The sequence below is a fragment of the Ziziphus jujuba genome, chromosome 2, assembly GCF_031755915.1.
Source record: "Ziziphus jujuba cultivar Dongzao chromosome 2, ASM3175591v1".
Classification (NCBI taxonomy): domain Eukaryota; kingdom Viridiplantae; phylum Streptophyta; class Magnoliopsida; order Rosales; family Rhamnaceae; genus Ziziphus; species Ziziphus jujuba.
In genome coordinates, this window is record NC_083380.1 from 23654427 (window position 1) to 23681400 (window position 26974).

The following is a 26974-nucleotide window of genomic DNA, read 5'->3' on the forward strand; positions in this document are numbered from 1 at the left end:
ACAAGAATTCCTTGAAGATTTTAATGGTTGAGATCTATCCCTGCAACTACAGGACCAGAAGTTTCATATTGAGGATATGCACAGAAAACCCCTTTGTAAGAACAAACATCATTCCCAACCCAAGTCTTCAAAATCCTTAATGGGTCATCACTGATTGCAGATTTCCATGCTTGAAGGGCAGTATAAGCTCTGTTGAGATTTGAAGGAGGAGACCCAGATGGGACTTGGCCATTGATTCCACCACCTATCCAAAACCCTCCTCCACCACCACCACCACCACCACCACCACCACCACCACCATTGCCAATACCAACACCAACTCCGACACCAACACCACTTCCTCCACCAACATTGCCAATCCCATCACCAACCTTTCCACCTACATTGCCAATAGTAGCACCAACACCAACACCAGCTGCAAAAGCAGAGTCTTTTAGAAATATATGCAGGAGGAGTAAAGCTAGTTTCCAGCTCTTCTCCATTTTTTCAGTAGAGGACACCCAAGATGATTATTTGATGGATCCTCTTGTAAGGTTGTCCAAATACGGCTGCAGCATTAAAGAGAATGAAAAAAAATGGTGGGGTTAATTAGTCCTTCAATAAGTCCCGACTGAATTTTTATTGCCATATTGAATTTCCCTTTTCTATGCCTTTGCTTTTTTGGTGATCTGGGTAAAAAGCTATACAGAAGATAATTTTGTGTGGGTATTTTCTTTTTTTTCTGTGAGACAAGGACGCCTAAAGCTTTGGGTCTGCAACATTAATTTTCTGGATTGTTGTTTGTTTGGCTGCTTGGAATAGACAAATCATTATCTTTCTGGTCCTACCTACCTACACACGCATTGGATTTTCCTTTTCATGGGGATAATTATGGATTATTCTCTTTAATTTTTTTACAGATTTGTTATAAGTGCAAGTGTGGCCTAATAGAGACATGTGGACACCTTTTATGTTTACATGAAACCATGTACACATACATACATATACAAACAAAAGAAAAAAAAAGATAAAGGATGGGATGTTTTGACATGTTTGTGTATATATACATATATATATATATATATATATGCATGGAGCCAAGAAAAAGTTTGTGTGGCTAAACAAAAGACATGTGGATACCTTTTCACATGTTTATATATATATCAAAAACAAAAAAAGAAAACAAAGCATATGGAACCGTGTGCTTTTATGGATTTTGTCCAAGTTCTACATGTATATATATATATATATATAGGTGGAAATTACATGTATATATATATATATAGTTGGAAATTTCTTGTGGTGGGTTTCTTTTATATATATATATATTATTATTATTTGGATGAATCTTTTAGATATATATATATATATTATTATAAGTTGCACATGTTCAATATGTTCACGTTGATTATCTTTCTTGCCTTTTCATTGATTGTTTTATCTTTGTGTCAGCATGGAATTTGTCTCTCTCACTTTCTATGATGATTCCCTTTGTTGAAACTTTTAAATTCCTAGAAATGTTTATGATGATTGCTTCAATTCTGCTGTTTGTTTTTTCTGTAGTATATTTGTGCGATGTCAACTATGGAAAATGACGGTGGTGATGATTCAACTCTATGGGGTGCTACCAATGAAAAGATTTATATAGATGTTATGGTAGATTTAATAAACAAAGGTGGTATGAAAGATGGTCAGTTCAGTTCAAAGGAATGGACTAATATGCTTGAAGCTCTGAATAATAAGTCTAAAAGAAACTACAACATGAAGCAAATTAAGCAGAAATTCAATAGGCTTCGAAGTAAGCATCGTGAGTTTAGTGAGCTGTTGCAACAAACTGAATTTGGTTGGGATGCTGAAACTAATACTGTGAATGCTACAGATGAAATATGGCAAAACTATATACGGGTATATGTACTTTCGTTTGAGGATATACAATATATTATTATTATTATTATACGTTGATGAATATATTATTTATTCTTGTAGGTGCATCCTAAAGCAACTCAATTTCGAAAGAAAGGATGTGAGCATTACAAGCTATTAGGAATTATATTTAACAAGTCAACTGCTACTGGAGTGTTTTGTCACGCATCTACTAGTGATCCACCCAATACTGATGATGAGATGGAATTGGAGGCTGAGAGTGCACATGTTAACATTAGTCGTGATGATCCCTTTTCTACTCTCGATAAATTAACAAGCAATTTGAGGAAACGCACTACATCATCTAGCTCAGAATGTAGAAGTAAAAAGGAAACTAGGTCACAACAAATGAGTGATGCAATCCAAACATGGACTGAGACAGTAAAGGCAAAGACAGAAGTTGCTAAAGCTAAGGCAGAAAAATATAAAAGTTCCTATAGTGTGGATGATAATAGTATTGGTAATGCAAAAGATTGTTCCATTGCTACATGTGTGAGCCTTCTTGAAGCAATAGATGGAGTTGACAATGCTACTTATCTTAAAGCAGTAGAAAAGTTGAGAGAGGTAGATTGGAGAGAGATATTTATCCATATGTCTTCGCCTAGGAAGAAGGCTTGGTTAGATAGTCTTTAGCTAGATTATCATATATCATAATTATATCTGTAGTCGGATTTGATGTATTAGGATTTAATTTTGTCGGTTTAATGTTTGTGGAATAATATGTTTGGATTTTTTTAGATTTTTGTATGTTTTATATGTTTGGATTTTTATACTTTATATGTTTAGATGATATGTTCAAATGAATGCTATGTTTGCCTACACTTGGTTAATGGTGTGCTTGATTATTGGATGGTTAAATTGTTTTAGAATTTGAGATCTTTTAATTATTTCGTCTTAATATATATTTATATTTTAATATTATATGCAGGAAGGACAATAGGTAAAACTCATCTATGGATGATATAAATAGTTCCTCTTCTTCTAGTTCAGATGAAGAGTTTCAAGACTTTATGATGTTTCTTGATGTATGTGAGTACACTAAACGTTTTCTAGAAAAAATACCTCAAAGAACTTCAATGTTGAGTGGTCAAAATTTTATAACAGAATTGTTGAATGGGAGTGAAAAAACATGCTATGAGTTGTTTCGAATGGACAAAAATATTTTTCTTTCTCTTTGTACTTGTTTGAAGCAACATGAATATTTGAAAGATACTAAAGAAATTAGAGATGAAGAAGCACTTGCTATGTTTCTTATAATAATTGGTCACAATGTGGGAATGAGATTTATAGCGGATCGTTTTCAACATTCCCTTGAAACTGTGGATAGACATTTCACTTTGACACTAAGAGCAATATGTAGACTTGGAAAAGAATTGATATGTCATACAAACTCTCCATTGCCTTCACATATCGTCAACAAACCAAAATATTTTCCATGGTTTGAGGTAAATACTTGCTTTTGTAAATGTAATTTATGAATTTTGTTATTCTTAGTTACTTTTTTAAAACTAATACTATAATATTTTGGTGTTTTTAGAAATGTATTGGTGCAATTGATGGCACACATATAAGCGCACATGTTCCTGCTGAAAAGCAAGTTAGCTATAGAGGGAGAAAATCTATAGTGACTCAAAATGTTTTATGTGCATGCAATTTCAACATGATGTTTACTTTCGTTTATGCTGGTTGGGAGGGCACTGCAAATGATTCAAGAGTTTTTCTTGATGCAATTACAAGATCTGAGAATAAATTTCCATTACCTAAAGAAGATAAACATAAAAAATTTTATTGTCTTATTTGATGTTTTTTAATATAAAAAATTTCCATACATGATTTCATTTTTTGTATCTTTTTAGGTGAGTATTATGTTGTTGATTCTGGATTTTCATGTACCATGGGTTTTCTTCCTCCATTTCGAGGTGAAAGATATCATTTGCAAGAATATCATGGTAGAGGTCGCCAACCAAGAGGACCAAAAGAATTGTTTAATTATAGGCATTCTTCACTTAGAAATGTTATTGAACGTTGCTTTGGTGTGTTGAAAGCGCGGTTTCGAATTTTGAAAATGATGCCATCTTACAAGCAAAGTAGACAACCTCTGATAGTTATAGCTTGTTGTACACTACATAATTTCATTCGAAAGTGGGCACAAAATGATGTTATGTTTATACAATGGGAAGAAGAAGAACAAGAGATTGAAGATGAAGAAGCTAATACAAGTGGATCAAACAATAGTATAGATTTGTCAGACGAAGCAGCAACAGCTATGGCAGCTTATCGAAATCAGCTTTCACAAGTAATGTGGCATGACTATGTTATTCATATGTAAAATTAGTAATTTAATGGATATTTATAGTTGGAGATTTTATATTAGACTTATAAAATTTAATTTCCTATTAGCAACAATTATTTTATTATATACTATCAACTACGTTTTATTATATAATAATAGACAAAAACATTCCATGGAAAAAAAAAAGTTATATTAGATTTCAATATATATTTTATATTATATATGTATATAATTCATTAATATGGAAATGAATTAATATTATGTAAATATATATAAATATATTATAGCTACATATATTATATATAAGGTTCTTTGTATGAAAGAAAAATAAATAAAAACCTTGCATGTAACCGAAAAAAAATAAAAAAAAAATAAAAATAAAAAACTGTTTAAAAACATGTAACCAAACATATTTTCTGTTTTTTGGTATTGAAAATTGTTTTCAAAAATCAATGGCCAAACGCTCCTTGTTTTCATAAAACAAGAGAAAACAGTTTTCTGTTTTCATTTCTGAAAATAATATTTCAAAAATAGAAAACAGAAAATATAGCCAAACAGACCCTTAAATTTTTAGGGTTTTTATTTTAAGCCAAATTTACCAGGTCCAGGTGGGTCTCCATCGCATTGGCCTATATTGGTATTCTCTGATTCTTGAAGAAAAAGCACTGGAGCTCAGAGACAACGGTCAAAATAGGGACCAGAGAAGAAGACCCCACTACGACTGAGCTTCCACGGTGTCGGCCACTGCTCTACACTACACCGAATACCTACCCTCTACTTCAGTTAAAAATGGTGTACCAAAAATTTTCTCTAAGTACTTGTATCAACAGCTTCACAACTTTTATGGGTATTGGAGATTCATATTCATTCACGAAATGCAAACGCTAAGAATCGATGTGCCAAAAAGAAATGAAACTACTTTTGGTTTTGACTGGAAATGCAAGAATTTGAATGCAAAACCAATGGAAAAGATCGAGAAGATTGAATGGCTTGGATGAATTTCTAAAAGTGAGGAAAAATATTGGCAATAGATGATGATGAGAAGAAGAAATACGAAAGAAACAAAATAGGAGTTAAATTTTTTTTTTTTTTTTTAAGGAAAAATAGAAGAGTTCTTTGAAATTTTGTGGAAAACAATGAAAGTAATCAGAGCTTCTCTTATTATTATTATTATTATTTATTTTTTGGATAAATGCATTTAATTCTTCTATAACCATACAATCATAAATATTTGAATTGGACCTTTAAGATAAGTATAATATATCAATATTTTATATTTTTTTAAATCATTTCAAATTCATCCAGAGTTTTTTACCCAAAAAAAATTAAAAAAATTCATCCAGAGTAAGTTTAACAGATTAATCCGTACGATTCATGTGATTCCCATAAATAATTTTTTATTTTTTTTAAAATTTTATTCATTTAAAAAAGTATATTTTAGTACCTTTTAATATTATTGAATTTCGATTTGCAATTGTAAAATTAATTTCTTTAAAATAATAAAAATTATTAAATTTTAATGAAATTTAAGAAGTTAAAATGAATTTAGATGTTAAATTTTTTTTGAAATATGATATTTTCATCATATTTTAAAAAAATTTAACAGCTTCAAAAAATAATAGATATTAAAAAAAATTAGACAATAAAAAATTTTTTTGAATGCATGATAAAAAATACAAATTTTTAAAAAAATTTCAATATCTTAATAAAGGTACCATTTGTTCAAACATTTAATAACTTTTTACCATTTGATTTTTTTCAAACTTTTAGATTTTCTTTTAACATATTGTATTTTTTGAATATTTGGTATTCTTTTTTAACACTCAGATTTTTTTTAATAGTAATTTTTTTAGCTTTCAAGATTATTTGAATTATACTTTTATCAGGCTTTTGGAATTTTTTTTGAATATCTGGTATTTTTTATCATGCTTTTAAAATTTTTTTACTATCTAAGTATTTTTTGGGCTTTCAAATTTGTTTTGAATATCTAATATTTTTTTGAGTTTGTTAAATTTCTTTTTTTATTATTTGGTATTTTTATCTTGTTCACAATTTTGTTAGTGCATAATTTTTTTTTTTTGAGCTTTGAAATTTTGTTAAACATCTATTTTTTTTATAAATGTGAGAAAATTGATTTTAATGATCCTAAAATGATATTCAATGACTTTAAACGATGTTAAAGTGTATTTATCCTTTTTTTAAATTTTATAAAATAAACAAACAAAAATTTAGGAAAAAAAATATAGAAAATCATTTTTGGGGTCACATGAGGTACATGTGATCTCAAGTTGATGGAATATGCTAAAATTATTCTCAATTGGATCAATTTGAAATGATTTTGAAAACATAGGGTATTAGTATGTTACAAATGATCTTAGAGATCCCAATTTAAACTTTTGGTGATTATACCAAGTATTAAAGTGTATTTATCTCTTTATTATTATTATTATTATAAAGAGCATAATGTTTCCAGATTGAAAGCCATATTTTTTGCTATTGTTTTTAAATATTAAATATATATATATATATATATATATTTTTGAAATTACTATGAAAAAAAGTTTGGTTTAAGACTTTCATAATGTAACTAATTTACAGATGGTGAAACGAACACACCTATATTAACTATTAACTTGTAGATTTATTATTGAATAGTCCACAAGGTGGATTTTATTTTATTTTTAATTGAAATGGGGAAGGAAGAAATTTTTTATCCTGATCAAAAATTAAACTTTGAATATGAATAAGTATTCTCATATGTAAAACTAATGGGCTAGGCCTATGAATACAAACAAAGTGGAATGTAACGTTATTTGGTGTGTGTATATCCAAATAAAAAATATCGTGTATACTAATAAAATTTGCATATACTAATAAATTTTGAATATTACCATGACGGTTAGATATCTGTCTCCATATCCCATTGTATATATGTCTAATATCTATTTAAAAATTAAAGAATTAATAGGTATCTTTTCTTGTTGGATGTAGATTTAATCCCTTTATAGGTATTATATTTTTCAACAAAAGTTATTCTAACTTGAATCCTTGATTTTTAATTAGATAAAGTTTCTAAGGTTGCAGTCTACTATCAGCTCAACTAACACATATTGTTAGCTTTATTGGTTAGATTTTAAACAAATTGTATTGAATAATTTCTACATATAATTTTTATTCAAAAATATTTTTCTGCATATAATTTAAAGAGTTATATTATTTTTATTATCCATGGAGGTGAATCAATCATTAGAATTTTGGTTGTAATTGAAGACATAAAAATAGTTCTAGATCTTTGGTTAGACATTAGATAAATTGTGGGAGTGACATTTTTTTTTCAGCTTCTACTCCAATACGTAAAAATTAATAACAAAAGTCATTAGCATAACAAAAATCATTAGCATCTGGTTTCTCCCAAAGGAATAATGACATTCAGTATTAGCTATTAATAATAGAACAAAAGGGTGATTAGCATGGTTTATCTACAATAGTATTTCACTTAATTTACATAAACCAGATGCTAATAGATGATATAATAAGGAACTTAGAACTCTCACTAAGAAGGTATGCACATCAATCCTTCTCTGTTACAAAAAATGATTAATTCACATGCTCCTTTGCTATTAATTTTTTTTTTTTTTTTGGCATTCTATTTTACTTGCTTTTTGTTGATATAATACATTTTTCCATTCAAAAAAGCACACTTTGCATTAGACCGTAGTCCTGCGCTATGCGGCATTGCGTTTGTGATCATCCGAGACAATAACGAGACTTGCCAATACTCAAATCTCAACTCTTCGACCCGCAGATGTGAAAGTTGAGTGGATTCTCCATTAAGCTACCACCCTCAGTAGTAGACATAGTATATATTGGTTCTCCACTACTCATATAGCGCATATGTATAATTTAATCATGTTTTCATCAGTCCAACTATTTTCTATGGAACCGTCCCACTGGCACAATTAGAAAATATGTATTTTTGTCATGACCTATGGAACCCTCCTAGCTATCTTTTGGGATTTAGTGATGCAAGATGAGATTGGACATCGATGGTTTTGTAATTATTATTATTATTATTATTATTGACAAAGGATGAGATTGGACATCGATGGTTTTGTAATTATTATTATTATTATTATTGACAAAGGATGAGATTGGACATCGATGGTTTTTTAATTATTATTATTATTATTATTATTATTATTATCGCTGAACCATTGATATTTTTGTAATTGTTTTCTACTAAAGTGCATGGGTATAATAAAAAGTTTGGGGTTTGAGCAAAAATATATAAGGGTCTGTTTGGTATAGCTGGTGAAAATAGAGTTTTAGTCTGTAGAGCTTTATATAATAGATTTTTTTGAAAAAAAAAATTTTATTAAAAAGTTAATAAATATTTAGTTGTAAATAAAAATACTGCATTAAATACTTAATGATTTTCCAAATAAGCTAAAAAAGTTATATTAACTGCTTATTGAGTTTCCATATAAGTTAAAAAGAAGAGTTTTTCTAGAAAAGCATAAAATTTAGACTTATTTAAAACAGCTTAAAAAACCTGTTTTTTTGGTCAACAAGTGCTTGTTGACTTTTGTCAAATATTTTTATTTTTTAATAAAAGAGTTTTTGACTTTCAAGTAGAGCTTTTGACTTAAAATAAAACTCTGCTAAACAGACACTAAATAAGTTATAGAAAATCATCATGAATCCAAAACAAGCTGTCTTGGAAAAATATAATTGAATTTGCAAGTGCGTAAATTTGGTGGCGCAATGTTTACAGGATACTCTATGTGACATTTTGGTAGTGTTGCATTAAAGATTTCTTGTGGCTAAAAATTAAACCATAATTGAAAAAGTGTAGTTACTATGTTGCTGGGCCAATAATTTTGAGGTCAAGAATCATTTTGTTATAATTGATTTCAAAAATTATTAATATTATTTAGTTAAATAATATATAAATAAGTATTTTATTAGAAGATTAAATTTAAGTTGTTTTTAACTTTATAATTCATTGTTTAGTTGAATTGGAACATGATTAATATGTGTTCCTATAAAATAATACTATCTAATATATATATTTGATTATTTTGTGAAAGTTAGTTTACCATTTTATTTACTAGTAACTTATATACTAGTTTATATATTTATTAAAGTTAAAAACGGTTGAATTTTAACATTTTTTTTTTGGTTATTAAGTTACACAAAATCAGTATTTTTATTTCCAAAAAATCATCTAGTTGATAATAGACTCTTACTTCAAGCTTTATAAATAAAAGTTTTCTTGTCCATTTAGAAACACATAACAATGGAAAATCAACTATTCTCTTTTCTTTTCTCAAAATACTCTTTTTTTAAATCTTCCATATTTCCTTATCATTACAAAAATATTTTATTATTATCAAATATATTTTTGGTGTATATATATATATATATATCGAGCATTGCAGATGTTTTAAGGAGTTCGTAAAAATTCTTAGTTGCATAAAAGATTTCTGAAGGATCGTTGTATCTTTGAAAAAGGACATTAGACAACCCCTTGTAAAGGGAGCTATCTTCTTTAAGGACAGCACATTTTCATGTCTCGATCCAATTAAACAGGCCATCTTAAACTCTAAATAATTATTTATTATTTTATTATTATTTTTTGGTATTTGGTGTTTATAATTGTAATTTAGTTTTACTGCTTGTTTTATTTTCAACATTTTTAAAGAAGATATTCTACATCTTTTGATTTTAATTCAAAGTTAACAAAAAATAAAGTTGTTGCAGTATCACACCTTTTATATTCTCAAATTATTGGTTCCTTTATACATTTATCTAACTGCACTAAACCATATCTTATGTTGTTAATAGATTAAGAAGGTACATTAGTAATCCTAATAGTAATCCTTAAATTGCTATAGAAAAAAGATCTTTAACTATTTTAAAGGTACAATTGATTATGCCATTGGTTTTCCTATAATCTTGGAATGTTTTTGTGATACTAACTAGATTTCACATTCAGATTAAATAAAGTCACAAGTGGTTATATTTTTACTTTGGATGGTGGTGTAGTAGCATAGGAATCAACAAAGCAGACCGTAATTTCTAGATCACCCATGGAAGTTGAGTTCATTGCTTTAGACCTTGCCAGTAATGAAGGTGAATGGTTGAAAAGTCTTCTAACAGACATACTAATTCAGCTTCATCCAATTCCTGCTATACCTTTGCATTGTAATAATCAAGTAACTATTGCAAAGACAAAGAATAAAAATAATAATGAGAAGAGGAAACATATAAGGATTAGACATAAATTTATTAAACATTTACTAACAAATGGTGTTATTTTTCTTTATTTTATTAGATCTAAAAAGAATATTGCAAACCCATTTACAAAAGGCTTAACGCGTGGGCGAGTTGTTGAATCATCAAGGGAGATGTGACTGAAATCTATAAATATAGTAACCACAGTGGACATCCGACCTTTGTAATTAGAGATCTCATGAAGAAGGTTTAATGGATAAGCATGAAATAGGTGTGTGCTTATGAAGCACTATTAATAATTGAAGAGGCTTTCTTAGTTTCATTCTTATGGTGATACTGCTTAAAAATTGTAATGGTATAGGAAGAGTATAACTTTGAACGAAACCAAGACATGCACATCTACATGGAGTTGATTACATATTATCTTTGAAAATTTCATCTAAGTGAGTATAATTGTATGGTTGCTACTATGGAAAATCAGGCTACTCCCTAAAAATACTCATGATACAAGATACGTGTACATGACCATTAAAGAGCATATAGGACTAGAACACAAGAAGAATTGCTTGTACTATATGTATTGTAAGTGAAAATTTGGTTGAAAGAGTCTAGTTCAAGATTTTGTTCACTATATTTTTTTTAGAAAGAAACTTATATACACTAAGTATTGGTTCAAACCCAGAAGGTACTATACATATCGTACCGTAAAAATGCTCAAAGTATATTTATTTTATAAAAAAATATTTTCATAATTTTTAAATCATATGGGAGATTGTTATAATTGATTTAAAAAATTATTAGTATTATTTAGTTATATATTATATATTAAAAAATTATTAATATTATTTAGTTATATATTATATGCGGGAGATTATTATAATTGATTTAAAAAATTATTAATATTATTTAGTTATATATCATATGAAAAAGGATATTATTGGAAGACTAAGTCTACATTATTTTTAATGCTATAATTCAATTTTAGTTGAATTGGGACTTAGTACATCAGTTCCTATAAAATAGTATTATCTAACATATATATTTAGTTATTTTGTAAAAGTTAGTTGCCTATTTTATTTACTAATAACTTATATATTAATTTATATATTTATTAACCTTAAAAAAAGTTGATTTTTAATATATATTTTTTTATTAAGTTACACAAATCAATATTTTTATTCCCAAAAATTATCCAATAACAGATTCTTACTCTAAACTTTATAAATAGAAGCTAAACTTTATAAATAGAAGCTGTCTTTTCTATTTAGAAACACACAATAATAGAAAATCAACTATTCTCTCTCTTTCTCTCAAATCCTCCATATTTCATTTTTATTACAAAAAGTATTTTACTATTTTCAAATATATTTTTAATATATATATATATATATATATTGAGCATTACAGGAGTTTTAAGGAATGTGCGAGAATTCTTTGCTGAATAAAATATTTCTAAAAAATCATTATATTCTGAAAGAAGAATGTTAGACAATTCAATACAAAATAAGGCGTATCTTCTTTAAAGATAGCATATTTGCATATTTCGATCCAATTAAACAGATCTTCTTAAATTCTAAATAATTATTTATTATTTTATTATTATTGTTTACTATTTGGTATTTCTAATTGTAAATCAATTTTACTGCTTGTTTTATTTCCAACACATTTTCTGTGCCTAAAAACTAAATTTTATAGCTACAATAAATTATTAATTGATTGTAGTTAAACAACTTTTTTATTTTTTATTATTTTTATTGTTGCAGAACCGCATTTATCCGCCTCAAATTCTCTCCTTAAATATCAAAAACATAATAGATACACAACAAAAGCAACCATATTGCAGTACAAAGGCAATGGGCAACTAGTAATTATTTCGTTGAACATGTATATTGTATATAAAATTTTGTTAGGTGGGCAACATTACCTTTTTTAAAAAAAAAAAAAAAAAAAAAAAAAAAAAAAAAAAAAGGTCTATCACACCTTTAGTTTTGGTCATATGTCGATCATTTATGCAAAATCTGAGATGTGGCCATGGAAAACTCGACTATAATTTCCAATATATTAAGACTATATGTACATAATTTATTATTATAACTTATTATTATTATTCTAACTTATTAACGATGTCCATATGCAATTATAGTCCTTAACCCTTCTTTGTCAAGGAGATAACAAGATTAACATTCTGGCAATTGTACCTCAACATGTGATCCAGGACATCTTCTCCGACCCTATCAAATAACTTGTCCATGATTTTGTCTCCAAAATGGGCGACCAGAATAGGCTCTGCTACGGTCCTTATGTCAGCTCCTATTATTGCTGCCCTTTCTTTAGAATCAAGGCTATTATTTGCCTTCTTTATGTGTGTGTCCCAATCCGTTTTGAAGGATTCCAACTTATGCAGTCCAAAAGAGCCTTCTGCTTCAACCAATTTCTTCACTTCCTCTGCACTAGTTGCATAGAACGGCAGATTGAATCTGTCCAATTTTTCCTCTTCAATCAAGCCCTGTTATTACAATTAAAGAGTTATGATATATTGTGATGTTTTCAGTATAAAATGAGGACTTGTTGACAGATAAATATTCCTTAATTAATGATTTAAGTTAAAAAAAAACTGTTCGACAAATGATAACCCTGATTAGCATAATAGATTCTTATCACATTTGTTGGATCTTCTTTACCATCCGTGTCTAATGTTTGATATTATACCATCATATTTAAAAGAGTACCGTCATATATTATTAAGTTTTACATGATAGTTGATTTAATATATATGTGATATATATATATATATATAGTCATTATTGTTTTGTTCCAAAAAATTAATGAATAAATAAATAAATAATTAAAAGAAAAGAAAATAATTATATTTTAAAATGATATGATCATTTTATCAATCATCCAAAAATGAACGGAGATATAGAAAACGCTCTTATGAGAAAATAATTTCAAGAAAGTATTATTAGGTGTGCCTCTCAAATTTTCAAGAAAATCATCTTTATATATTTTTTAGTCAGACATTACAATTAATAAAAGCATTTTTTTAAAAAAATTGATTTTGGAAATTGTAAAACCATCCTTAATAGTTAGGTAAGATTGGATTAATTAGTATACTTTTCATATCCTAGCTATTGGTTTGTTTTTAAAAATTTTAAAACAATTCTTTAATATATAAATAAGGTTAAATCAGTTGATATGTTTTCCATATCTTAGCTATAAGGTTGTGGCTTATAAACATATTTATAACACCCTTTTACATCACATATAAGTGAATGAAAAAGAATTGTGTTTACCTCTAAGACCATGCCATAAAGCTTCAATCCAATAAGTTCCCAAATATTCAGGGGATCATCGGTCTTAATGCAGCCCATGGTTGTGAGAATCATACTGGAACCCGGTACCAACTCTTTTGCACGACACTTCAAAAACGTTATGAAGTCCCTTTGAAATTGTTCAAAATATGCTTCATGCACCGCAGGAGGGCTTGTCTTTGCTATACAGATGTTTCCCTTGTTCAAATCTTTTCTGTCTTCTCTTAACAATCCTTCTGGAACCTGAAGATATATATAATTTTACAAACGACAAAATCAAACAACCATAAAATTAATTTGGATTACTTGAAGTGTCTTGATAACGTTGTTGTTGTTTTTTTTTTTTTTTTTTTTTGATTCTTTTTTCTCTCCCTAATTGTGTATAATTTATTTATTTTAAATGTTCTTAGTGTTAGAATATTTAAGCATTTCAATTCATTATAAAATTATGAGAAAAAAAACTTAAACACCAAATTGAATACAATTTCAAATTGAGTTTTTTTTTTTAATTTTATTTTTGTTTTCCTATAATTTAAGTTTAAAGATATTTGAAATGTTTAACAAATTTAACTATTACCAATTAACATCGACAAATATCTAGAATTAGATAAATTATACACAATTAGATAAAAAATAAAAAATCAAAATCAAAATCAAAACTAAAAAACCAAGTCCAACCATGTTACAACAAGACATTTTATGTGATTGTATAATGTTTATTAAGTGAAATAGTATTTAAATAAGAATAAACAAGAGTTTGTTATTTTACCTATATATACATATATACATAAATATATATCTTAAATTCAAAGTGGGCTATTGATGGGTTTAAGTCCGAGCAAAGTTTTGAGACTCGCAATGGAACTCCAGTGGCAGAGATCCACAACCTTGGCCTGTGAGTGCCACGTTCGAGTCTATGGGATGGGTTGGGGTGTCTGGGTGCAACAGCCACACTAGCAAAAAAAAACATTTAAAAAAAATAAAATAAAAAGTCTGACCAAAGTTTTGCTATTAATGGCCTCTCCCTTTTGTTTACGCACACTGCCAATAACTGTGTAGCACATGCGGTTTCAAAATTCGCTTTGGGGTGCACTGTTCCTTTTTCTGGCGTGGGTGGTCTATTATGCCTCTCACCTTACCTTCAATCTATCCCATTATCCTTATCAATAGGATGGAGAATAATAGAATTTATTTTTCTATAAATATATATATATATATACATTTGTTTAAAATATATATATATATATACATTTGTTTAAAATTTATATATTTAAATATCAACATTTGAAAGTGATTTAAAAGTTGACAAAAAATAATTTTAAAAATTATCGAAACTTAATAATAATATAAGAATTTGTATTATATATATATATACACATTGTGATTTATATATTATATTCTCCTATCATTATGCGTCGATGAATTTACCATTATAATCTCCTTTTATCACCGCCTAGTTAATTTAAAATGTGATTTAAAAATGTAACGGTGGTGGTCTATACGAGTCCAAAGGTTCTTATAGTTTTCTATGTGACATAGGAATACATAAAAGAGTACAATTGAATAAATATAGCATAGTATTGCATAAAACTCAATTATAAAGGGGCAAAAAAAAAAAAAGTATAATGATTCAAACCTTAGAAAGCCACATAAGAGCATAAGAAGAGTGAAAAAAATGCATAGACTGGTCAGGGAAGAGCCTGCCATAGAAAGATCCAGGCATTCCTGCAATGAAACATGGCCCAAACTTGTTTCCTTTTTCTTCTTCCAGTTTCTTGTAGAAGTCTGGCAATGATCTGAACACCGTGTTGAAATCGTTCCCAGGTAGATCATTTAAGAAAACTTGAAAAGAAGGCGATGGCCGCTTCAGTCTTTGGCATATGGAATGGATTTTATCCATAATCTCTGATACTACTAAAAGGGTATTTGGTCCCACAGAGCATCCCAAGTCTGCTATTTTCAAACATTCTGGGAAGAGGCTGCAATAGTGCTCCTCTATTGTTTCTTCTAGTATTGGTTTTACCATTGAAATTACTGATCTCTGAAAAAAAATCCAAAAACCAAAAAAAAAAAAAAACTTATGATATATCCATATATATATATATATATATATATAATTATTTGAACTTTGCATTTAAATCTAATTCCTCGAGAAAACTACGATGGAAAACCCATAATCATGTCAGAGATAATTAAGAGTCAATTTAAGAAGCATACCCAGATTGAAATTTTCATTCAATTTAATTATAAATAATGGGCAAAATCAACTATTAGCACTTATCTCATTGAAAAAAAAAAAAAAAAAAAAGAGGAATAATAGTAGCAATTATAGGCAAAAATAATCAAAATCAATTTAATCAGCATTGTTTTATTAATATTTTCATATAGATCTTTAAACCACAGTATCAAATGTGGCCAACTGAAACATATAATAGATAGTACAGATAATAAAAAAATAAAAAAAAATATAACAGGAATGGGAGTATAAAGAACTTGGAAGAGAGAGAGAGAGAGAGAGAGAGAGAGAGAGAGAGAGAGAGTGACTTGATAAAGTGAGTGGGATGCATAGCTTTTCTTTCCTTCTCCTCCGTTCATGTGAAGGACTTGCTCGACGTTCATATTTTACCTTTCACGGAAATTGTTCGTCAATACACCTACAAATGCATCACATAATATATATATATATATATAAAAGAATTTTCAAGTGAAAGATAATGCTAATAATTACTATCAGGAGTTCAGAACTTCATCAATTTTTTATATTATTTCAGCGGCTAATGTTTAAAGATGGCTTTGTCTTTTTTATGTTTTAATATTTTAATAATATAAAAATTGACAAAGAAGATTATGTCAAGTTTTTCATCAAATCACATTGAGATATTTTTTTATGAGGAGTTTCTTTATTAGCTGTTGATCTTTACAAAAACTGTGATTTCAATATGTATTTGAGTTTTATCTGACCCTAGTCAACTACAAAATTTTAGAAAGACAAAGTAAATTTTATTAAAATTCATCTAAACCATAAATGCTTATTTAAATCTTAATCCTTAAAAATATCTAGAGCTAATAAAAAAGTAATTGATGAAAATTCATCAAGAGGTCTGAAGAAATTGAAGAAGAGTTTTGACAAGGTTTGTAATACTTGTATATATATGAAAGAATACTGTGGTATTTATGTAGAAGAAATAGACTACTCAATAAGGCTAGATACAAAAGGCCTTTAAAGAGTGTCTTAAGAAAATTTCTATATTCAAATAAAAATTGAAATTAGATCCTTGTGTAGAAGTCAACCACACTTAACGGGTATAAGTTTCCTTACACAGCAGATCCACGTAGATAGAACCTTTCCTTATTTATTAATTCCTTTCTCTCTATCAATACTTCCCTTCAAGTTGGTGCAAAGATGTAAACAGCGCCCAACTTGGACAAAATCTCATGAAACTTGATAGCAGATAAGCTTTTTGTGAAGATATTTGCAAGTTGTTGACCACTTTGAACAAAAGGAGTATTAATAACACCATTGTGAACATTTCTCTAACAAAGTGACAATTCACCTCAATATGTTTTGTGCGTGTTGAATTAAATTAATATTTGTGAACTTGGCATAATCAATTACTCACTTACAGGGCCTATTTATGCCATTAATGGGACTGACTTATTTTATTATTTTGTAGTAGGGCCCTTGGTCACACACTTTCTATAAGACTCCAGTTGGCCCATTGGACTGGAGGACCAACTCTCTTTATAAGCCCAATGACTTATCCATATTTTTCCTAGTATAATTATATTATCAAATTATTATTATTTTATATGTGTCAAAATTAATGGATAAGTCTGACTTGCAGAGACTATTTAAAGGTCTAGGGCAAGCAAACAAACATATGCCATACGGTATTTTGATATTAGGGTTTTCAGAAATCTAAGAGTGGTTTGAGAATAGTGTGTCCATAGGCACTACTTTACGTTGTTTCTATTTTGCAGGATTAAAGATCTAATTTATCAATGGCTGCGTTTGGAGGTTAGTAATTTATGATTTATGAAATTTATTATGTATATTTAGATCCCTAAATTTCTTACAATTGGTATCAGAGCATGGTTAATATACATAATAAATTATGTTGAAATTTGTTGTTATATTGATATGCGGCTTGTTTGGAGATCCAAATTTTAAGGATGGAATTTTATTGAATAATTTCTCTTCTCTTGTGCAATATGGGTTTATATTGAGTTTGTGCAAATTATGTGTTTTTTGTTTTAGTTCGAATTAAGATCTGAGTATGGTGAAAAATTCTTCTTTATTGTGTTTTATATTGTTTATTATTTTTAATTGGATATGAAAATCTTAAAATAAAAATTTTTTTAAAAAAAAAATTGTGATGCGAAACTAGAGTGGTAATCGGGTTTTTGAATCAAATTTGTGCAAAGTATATAAACCTTGTTTTTTAGTTCGAATTTTGATCTGGGTTCTTTGTGGAATTTCTTTTTGGATCGAATGGAATATTTTTGAGTTAATTTGGGTTATTAAAAAAAAAAAAAAAAAAGAGGAGTTCGACGGCCGAATTTCATGATGATTGGGTGTTAACATTTCTGGGTATTTAGGCCAAATTGATCCATGAATAATATTCTCCACACTGAAAGGAATCTATAGACACCGGAATTGAAGAAAACGGTGGGCATTTTGTGGTTTTCCGGCCGGGTTGGGGAAGCGGGTCGTGCGACCCGTTAACCAGGAAACCGGGTCGTCCTTGACCCGGCTGAAGGAGGAAGAAGGCTGACGTCAGCAGCCATCTTGCTGACGTCAGCAACCCGAAATTAAAAAAAAAAAAAACTTTATTTGTTTTGTTTTTTATTTATTTATTTATTTATTTGTTGATGATTTATTTATTTATCTATTGTTTATTGTTAATAATTAAAAAAAACCTTTATTTTATTTTATTTGATATATCTTTATATCATTTTATCACTTATTTATTATTGATTATTTATTCATCTATTGTTTTATTATTATTTTTTAAAAAAATGTTGTTTCTTTATTTATTTATTTGTTTATTGGTAATTAGTTCATTTGTTTATTTGTTTAATTATTTTATTCTAAATTTATTGAATCAAATTAAATATCTATATTTGGAGAATTGGATTGTGTTAGCTTTCCCTAAAGAGGCTTTGTGCCTAGTTGGTATAGTAGTGTGGAATTTTAAATACTCACCTGTCGTGAGACTTATTTTGTCTGCATTATGTATACCAAGTAATGTATGTTGGCATAGTGGATGGGATATTTTATATTTGCCTATTTCATGAAATTGCCAATATGTTATTTTTCTCCCACTTATTAACCAGGGTCTATACGAGTAACTAGGCTATCCTGTCGGTAGTTTTAGTTGCTTAGTATGACGCCTGGAATGGCAGTGGAAGTTAATTAAATGCCATGTATTGCAGGTTCTGAGTTGCCCTGTCGGTGATTCAGTTCAATGCATTTGATTGTGGTTATTTGATTGACTGTCCCTGGCCCGCGTAAGGGTATCTTTAGTGCTACAAAGACCCTAAGCGATATTTATGTTTATGTTTTGTGTTGAGGGGCTGGAAAATAGTAATTGAATTGTCTTAAATTTTTTAAATGTCTTGTTGTTTACTATTTTTACAGCTAGTAGCACCCCAAACCTTCTGCCCATGACTGCCATGATGAAATTGGATGTGATAAATTATCAGAAATGGAAGAAAACCTTAGTTATGAATTTGACCTTCATGAAATTGGATTTGGCTTTGGAGATAGATCCACCAGAGATACCGACTGATGAGAGTACTGTAGTAGCTAAGAAATTTTATGAGGATTGGAAGCACTCTAATAAGTGCTGTATGATGATGATGGAGAATTACATGGATGGCCGTATATGCTAGTATTCCTAAAGTGGATACTGCAAAGGAACTTCTTGAAAAGATAGGAAAGAAATTTATCAAGTTTGATATGATAAGAAGTATTATTATTTGGACATTTTAAATAATACTTAGTATGATGATGCTTATCAGATAGGAGAAATAAAAGAGTACTTCAATGGAATGTGTGACTACTACAATGAAGTTGGACACAAGAAGATAGAGTGTTGGAATTTAAAGGGAAAGCAAGAGAAGAAAGATAATATTTTAATGATTATTGCTTCCAAACGCCCAAGAGTTAATGACAATTCCTCAATGTTATGGCATAAACGTTTGGGACATATTTCTAGGCACAGAATGGAAAGGTTGGTGAAGGATGGGATACTTCCTAATCTTGATTTCTCTGATCTGTTGACTTGTGTTGAATGTGTGAAAGGGAAGTTAACTGCCAAGGTAAGAAAGGATAAGTTAGCTAGGTATGGAGATGGTTTGGAGTTAATACACACTGACATATGTGGACCTTTTACACCAACTGCTTTGGATGGTTATAGATATTTTATTACCTTCATTGACGATTACTCTCGTTATGGACATGTTGAGCTTATTCGTGAGAAGTCAGATTCTTTAGTTGCCTTTAAAGAGTTTAAAGTAAAGATGGAACTTCAAAAGAATAAGAAAATAAAAGATGTAAGGTCTGATAGAGGTGGTGAGTTTTATGGTAGATATGATGAGACTGGAAGGAACCCAGGGCTTTTTGCTATTTATTTGCTTGAGTGTGGCATTGATGCACAATATACGATGCCTGGTACACCTCAGCAAAATGGCATAGCTGAGAGAAGGAATAGACTTTGTTGGATATGGTGCGGTCTATGTTGGCAAATTCTAGGTTGCCAGATTATTTGTGGGGAGAGGCTTTAAGGACGGCGGCTTATATTTTGAATCAAGTTCCAAGTAAGTCCGTTCCTAAGACACCTTTTGAGTTGTGGTCAGGAAGAAAGCCTATTTTGCACCATTTTCGAATATGGGGTTGCAAAGCTGAAGTAAGGATTTATAATCCCCAAATTAAGAAGTTGGATCCTAAAACCATTAGTGGATATTTTGTTGGCTATTGTATAGGATCTAGGGGTTCAAGATTCTTTTGTCCTTCTCACACCACCAGGATTGTGGAATCAGACAGGGCCATTTATTTTGAAGATGATTTTGGGTTTGATGATAGTAATGGTCCAAAGGAATCTCAATTTAGAGAAGAAAGTGTTTTCATTCCCAGTATAGTTGTTCCTGATAGAGATATTGTTGATCCAGTAGTTGATGAACCAGTAGTTGGTTAGAATGAACTCATTGTTGAAGAGCAGGATATTCCAGCTATTGCAGATGCTGATATACCTTTGAGGAGGTCACAAAGGACTAGGAGATCAGCTATTCCTGATGACTATGAGGTTTACTTGCAGGAGCATGAGTTTGACATAAGTGATGATTCAGATCCAGTCACTTATGAGGAGGCCATAAGCAGTTCAAATTCAAATTTTTGGTTGGATGCAATGGAAGATGAAATGAAATCCATGGCATCAAATGGAGTTTGGGATTTGGTTGAGTTACCAGAGAGTAGCAAGCCTATTAGGTGCAAATGGATCTTTAAGACTAAAAAGGACTCCAATGGTCAAGTGGAGAGGTATAAGGCTAGACTTGTAGCTAAAGGGTTTAGCCAGAAGGAAGGAATTGATTATACAGAGACTTTCTCTCCTGTATCCACAAAGGATTCTTTTAGAATCATTATGGCGATTGTGGCGCATTATGACCTGGAGTTGCATCAGATGGATGTCAGAACTGCTTTTCTGAATGGTGATTTATATGAGGATGTATATATGGTTCAACCAGTTGGTTTCCAACAAACGGGGAATGGTTATTTGGTTTGTAAGTTTAAGAAATCTATTTATGGTCTTAAGCAAGCTTCAAGACAATGGTATCTTAAGTTTGATGAGGTTGTCACCCAAAATGGCTTTAAGGAGAATGTTGTTGATAGATGCATATATATGAAGGTCAGTGAGAGTAGTTTTATATTTCTGATGTTGTATGTTGATGAGATACTTTTGGCTACTAATGACACTGACCTATTAGCTGAGACAAAGCAGATGTTGTGCAACCATTTTGATATGAAAGATCTTGGTGAGGCTTCTTTTGTTTTGGGCATCAAGATTGTTCGAGATAGGACTAATTATGTAGTGCAATTGTCTCAGAGAGCTTATATTGATAGAATTCTTAAGAGATTTGATATGCATAATTGTTTTCCTGGAAGTGTACCAGTTACGAAAGGTGAAAAGTTTTCTAAAGATCAGTGTCCCAAGAATGATAGAGAAAGGATGGCAATGAAGAACGTTCGCTATTCTTCAGCAGTAGGTAGTTTGATGTATGCTTAAGTTTGTACACGGCCTGATATAGCTTTTGCTGTGGGTGTGCTTGGTAGATTTATGAGCAATCCCGGTCCAATTCATTACCAATCAGTTAAAAAGGTCTTCAGGTATCTTCAGGGTATTAAAAATCATATGTTGACATATCGTCGCACCAACTCTCTTGAAGTAGTGGGTTATAGTGATGCAGACTATAAAGGTTGTGTGGATGATAAGAAATCTACCACTGGTTATATTTTTATCATGGCAGGAGGTGCTGTGTCTTGGCGGAGTGCCAAGCAGTCAGTGACAGCATCCTCGACTATGGAGGAAGAATATGTGGCATGTTATGAGGCTACCCGTCATGCAGTTTGGCTACGGAATTTTATCCATGATTTAGGAGTAGTTGACTCCATTGAGAGGCCTATTATGATATATTGTGATAATACTGCAGCGGTGTCTTTCTCCAATAATTTAAAAGGTACTCCTGGTGTGAAGTACATTGATGTGAAATATTTTGTGGTAAAGGAGAAAGTTGAAGAGGGCCTCATTACTGTTGTTCACACGCTGACTTATAGCATGGTGGCAGATCCACTAACCAAGGCTTTACCCGTAGGCATATTTGAGGAGCATGTGTCCCGTATGGGATTGTTAGGCAGTTGAGACTGCTGTGGGTCAGTGGGAGTTTGTTATGTTTTCTGTAGTAATATCCATGTTGAGTATTATTTATGTCTTTGAATATTTTAATACATTGATGTATGTGGATCATTATTTATTTATGAGATGATTTGTTACACATATTATTGCTCCTTGTATTTACAGGCCTGTTGAGACTATTAGTCTATGTATATGTGTATGTTGATCCACAGGTGCCATGGTGAATCCCTACTACCTAATTTGGGTATATTGTTGTATCCTGTCGATACGCAATGTGCTTGAATGAAATGGTTTTGTATGTTGGGGGATTGCACATGGTTAGGTAAATCTCTACTACCTATACTAAGTTTATGGCATGCAAAGTACTCGGTTGAAATGGTATAATGTTTTGGGAGATTTACTAAGAGAATCTCTACTACCTAGTCTAGTATATTGTTGTGCCCTGTCGGTATACTATGTATTTGGATGAAATGACATTATGGTTCGGGAGATTCTATAGTAAGTGAGGTTGGATTTTATATGATAATGATTATGCAGTCCAAGTGGGAGAATGTTGAATTAAATTAATATTTGTGGACTTGGCATAATCAATTACTCACTTACAGGGCCTATTTATGCCATTAATGGGACTGGCTTATTTTATTATTTTGTAGTAGGGCCCTTGGTCACACACTTTCTATAAGACTCCAGTTGGCCCATTGGACTGGAGGACCAACTCTCTTTATAAGCCCAATGACTTATCCATATTTTTCCTAGTATAATTATATTATCAAATTATTATTATTTTATGTGTGTCAAAATTAATGGATAAGTCTGACTTGCAGAGACTATTTAAAAGTCTAGGGCAAGCAAACAAACATATGCCATACGGTATTTTGATATTAGGGTTTTCAGAAATCTGAGAGTGGTTTGAGAGTAGTGTGTCCATAGGCACTACTTTACGTTGTTTCTATTTTGCAGGATTAAAGATCTAATTTATCAATGGCTGCATTTGGAGGTTAGTAATTTATGATTTATGGAATTTATTATGTATATTTAGATCCCTAAATTTCTTACAGTGCGTTCATGGAAAACTGGATTTGAGGCAATATGAATAGCTGTTTGATTGTCACAAAATAGTTTGACCGGTTGAGATGTATGACAGCTCAAATATTGTAGCAAACGTTTAAGCCAAATAATTTCACTAGTAGCTGATGCCATAGCGAGATATTCTGCTTCAGCACTTGATCTTGCAATCACATTTTGCTTCTTGCTTTTCCACGTTACCAAGTTACCACCAACAAATATACAATATCCTATTGTTGATTTTCTATCAACTAGACAACCTACCCAATCTGTATCGGTGTAGGCTGTAATGGAATAGTGACCATTGTTGCACATTAGAATGCCTCTTCCTAGTGATCCTTTTAGATATTGTAGAATCCTATGAACTGCAGCCATGTGATTACCTCTTGGTGCATGTATAAACCTACTCACTAGACTAACTGCATAGGTTATATCTGGGTGTGTGATGGTAAGATAGATTAGTTTGCCAACTAATCTTTGATATTGTCCAATATCAGAAAATAATTCACCATCATTATCTAGTTTACTGCTGTATGTAGGAATGTCTACTGGTTTAACTCCTAGATTCCCAGTTTTTTGCAGCAAGTCTTAACACATATTTTCGCTGATTAAGAAATATGCCTTTCTTTGAGTAAGCAATTTCTAACCCAAGAAAATACTTTAATACTCCAAGATCTTTAATAGCAAATCTTTTATGCAACAAGTCTTTAAGTTTTAGAATTTCAAAATGATCATCACCTGTAATTATTATGTCATCAACATATATCAGCACAACAGTAATTCTGAAAGTATGTTTTGTAATGAACAGTGAGAAATTTGCAGCACTTGCTTTAAGTCCATTTGCCACTAGAATAGAACTGAGCTTGGCATACCAGGCTCACTCATGTAGACTTCTTCTGTAAGATCATCTTGAAGAAATGCATTTTCAAATACATTTTAAATAACTTCCAATCTAGATTTACAGCTACAGAGAGAAGAATTCAAACTGTATTCATTTTTGCAATTGGAGCAAAAATTTCTATGTAATCCTCTCCATAGGTTTGAGTAAAACCTTTTGCAACAAGTCTGGCCTTGTTTCGTTCAATGGATCCATCACTTTTAAATTTAATTTTGTATATCCAATGACAACCAACTGTTTTCTTTCCTGGTGGAAGTTTAACAAGATCCCACGTTTGGTTGTCCTCAAGTGCCTATAATTCTTCTTTCATTGCTTGTTTTCAAATAGGATTAGAATTAGCCTCTTAGTTTTAGGTTTATGATTCCTGGAGAATCTTTTAAAATAGAGACATAAGACTTAGAGATATTATCATATGTCAAATGAGTCTCAATAGGATAAGAAACACCATTTAGGTTCAAATCAACCATTAAATTTTTCTTTATTAGCCTTAAGATCGTATCAAGGACTAGAGATTAAAATTTAAAAAATGGTTAAATATAACTTTAATGACAAACTAAAATCCTATTTAGAAAAAAAAAAAAACCCCAATAATTAATAAATATAATTTTAAATCTCAGTATTTAATCTAATCTAAGAATTAAAAAGGAAATCCTAATATTAAATACTTTATTTGAGCTTAGTTGTATATATACATGCTATCACTCATCTGTATCACTTTAGGATATGTCTTGATTTTATGATGTAGTCCAAAATTAGTTAGCGTAGATTTGTTATTTACACTTTCTTCGTATAAAGCTAGGATATGATGTGATAATTGTTGTATATATTATATATGATAATTCTTATATATATATATATATATATATATACATATATAGTCTTTTTATGGTGCAAATATTTACACCATAAAAAGTGAAGATACAGACATAAAAGACTATTGTTTCAATAGTTTTTGGAATTTATTGTCAATAATAGTTTTTATTTTCAATTGTATCTACAAATTTCTATTGTGTAGATAATCCATACCATAAAATTTATATATATATATATATATATATATATATAGCTAATCTCAAATAAGGCCTTTCTTACTTTATTAAATTATGGTCCACCCTTAAAAATCATTGCATACATCATAGATTAGGATATAAAATTCAAAAAATAATCAAATATGAGTTTATTGATATACTAAAATCCTATATAGAAAAAATGAACATCAATAATTAATAAATATAATTTTAAATGTTTGCTATTAATATAATTTAAGAGCTGAAAAATGAAGATTTTATGTTAATTTTTATATTAAAAACCTTATTTAAGCTTTACTATATATATATATATATAGATATGAGTCTTAATGTATTAAGATATTTAACAAAATATCATCTTGATCCTTGATTAAATAAATTTAAAGGAGTATAGATGTTGAGAAGTTATGGGTAATTATGTTGATTTATACATTATAAAATCTATTCTTTTAATTGTGAAATGATATTTGTGAAAAACTTTTGTAAGTAATTGGTATGTTTTAATTGATCTCATTAGATACGCTCCCACATTTCTGTTTTTGTTTTTTATTTCAATATTAGTGGTTGCATATATTTTAATTGATATGATGAGATACGCTCCCATTTTTTTATTTTTGATTTTTATATTGATATTATTGATGGGGAATTCAAATTTGGTGGCTTTAGGAATGAGCTGTTCCTGCATAATATAATCGGACATTTTATATGGTTATCGTTAAAACAGGACTAAAAACTCAATATAAGAAAGAAAAAAAAATTAAATATTAGCTATTGACAGGGCTTGAGGGTGATTGATTTTTCAGCAAAGAAAAAAGAAAGGAAAGAGAGGGTGATTGATTGGTCAATTGTAGTTTTCTTTGTAGCTTTTTATATATTGATACGACACTTGCTTTAATTTAATCAAACTTTCTCGTGGTTACAAAACAAGAACAGAACGAATCATGTGTTTTATGCCACCTCGCGCAGCATTAAGAAATTCACCCAAAAAAAAAAAAAAGAAAAAAAAAGAAAGAAAGAAAGAAATAATAACAATATCATTATGAAACATTTGGCGATGATGATCTAAATTGGAAGGACATCCCTATTCCAACAAACACAGACGAAAGCCACAATTTATTAAAAAATTGGAAAAGAGTACATACAAAATAAAGGGAAACAAAAAATCTTTAAAAAAACAACTGAACAAAACAATCATAATTTAATCAAGCGTTTCGGTGGGTTACCAAAAATGAAAATAACGATTCATGTGTTTTATGCCGCCTCGCGCAGCACTAAGAAATTCACCGAAAAAAGAAATGATAATAATATAATTATGAAACATTTGGCGA

At 29.8% G+C, this 26974-nt stretch overlaps 2 protein-coding genes across 2 annotated transcripts; one reads left to right on the top strand and one right to left on the bottom strand.

The window, feature by feature from the left end:
- The first annotated feature begins 1417 nt into the window (after positions 1 to 1417).
- On the top strand, positions 1418 to 4920 carry LOC125422652 (uncharacterized). Its single transcript, XM_060815017.1, has 6 exons — positions 1418 to 1884; positions 1966 to 2466; positions 2689 to 2754; positions 3440 to 3587; positions 3759 to 4198; positions 4798 to 4920. Exons 1-6 carry the CDS (start codon positions 1555 to 1557, stop codon positions 4918 to 4920), a joined length of 1608 nt encoding a protein of 535 aa, XP_060671000.1. The 5' UTR covers positions 1418 to 1554.
- Positions 4921 to 12421: 7501 nt separating this feature from the next.
- Positions 12422 to 16428, bottom strand: LOC125422503 (probable jasmonic acid carboxyl methyltransferase 2). The gene is made up of 4 exons (XM_016027815.4): positions 16288 to 16428; positions 15380 to 15784; positions 13726 to 13986; positions 12422 to 12938 (listed from the first exon to the last, which is right to left on the bottom strand). The coding sequence occupies exons 1-4, from the start codon at positions 16360 to 16362 to the stop codon at positions 12579 to 12581; spliced, it is 1101 nt and encodes a 366-aa protein (XP_015883301.3). The 5' UTR covers positions 16363 to 16428; the 3' UTR covers positions 12422 to 12578.
- Between the last annotated feature and the right edge of the window lie 10546 nt (positions 16429 to 26974).

Bases quoted from the DNA above. Each gene is read 5' to 3' on its own strand.
- LOC125422652 (XM_060815017.1), top strand. From the start codon at position 1,555: ATGTCAACTATGGAAAATGACGGTGGTGATGATTCAACTCTATGGGGT. The intron at 2,755-3,439 runs GTTAAATTGTTT...TGGTGTTTTTAG, and splicing joins GTGTGCTTGATTATTGGATG to AAATGTATTGGTGCAATTGA. The intron at 4,199-4,797 runs GTAATGTGGCAT...CAAATTTACCAG, and splicing joins ATCGAAATCAGCTTTCACAA to GTCCAGGTGGGTCTCCATCG.
- LOC125422503 (XM_016027815.4), bottom strand. From the start codon at position 16,362: ATGAACGTCGAGCAAGTCCTTCACATGAACGGAGGAGAAGGAAAGAAA. The intron at 13,987-15,379 runs GTTTGAATCATT...ATATATCTTCAG, and splicing joins CTCTTATGTGGCTTTCTAAG to GTTCCAGAAGGATTGTTAAG. The intron at 12,939-13,725 runs GTAAACACAATT...TTGTAATAACAG, and splicing joins TTTATGGCATGGTCTTAGAG to GGCTTGATTGAAGAGGAAAA.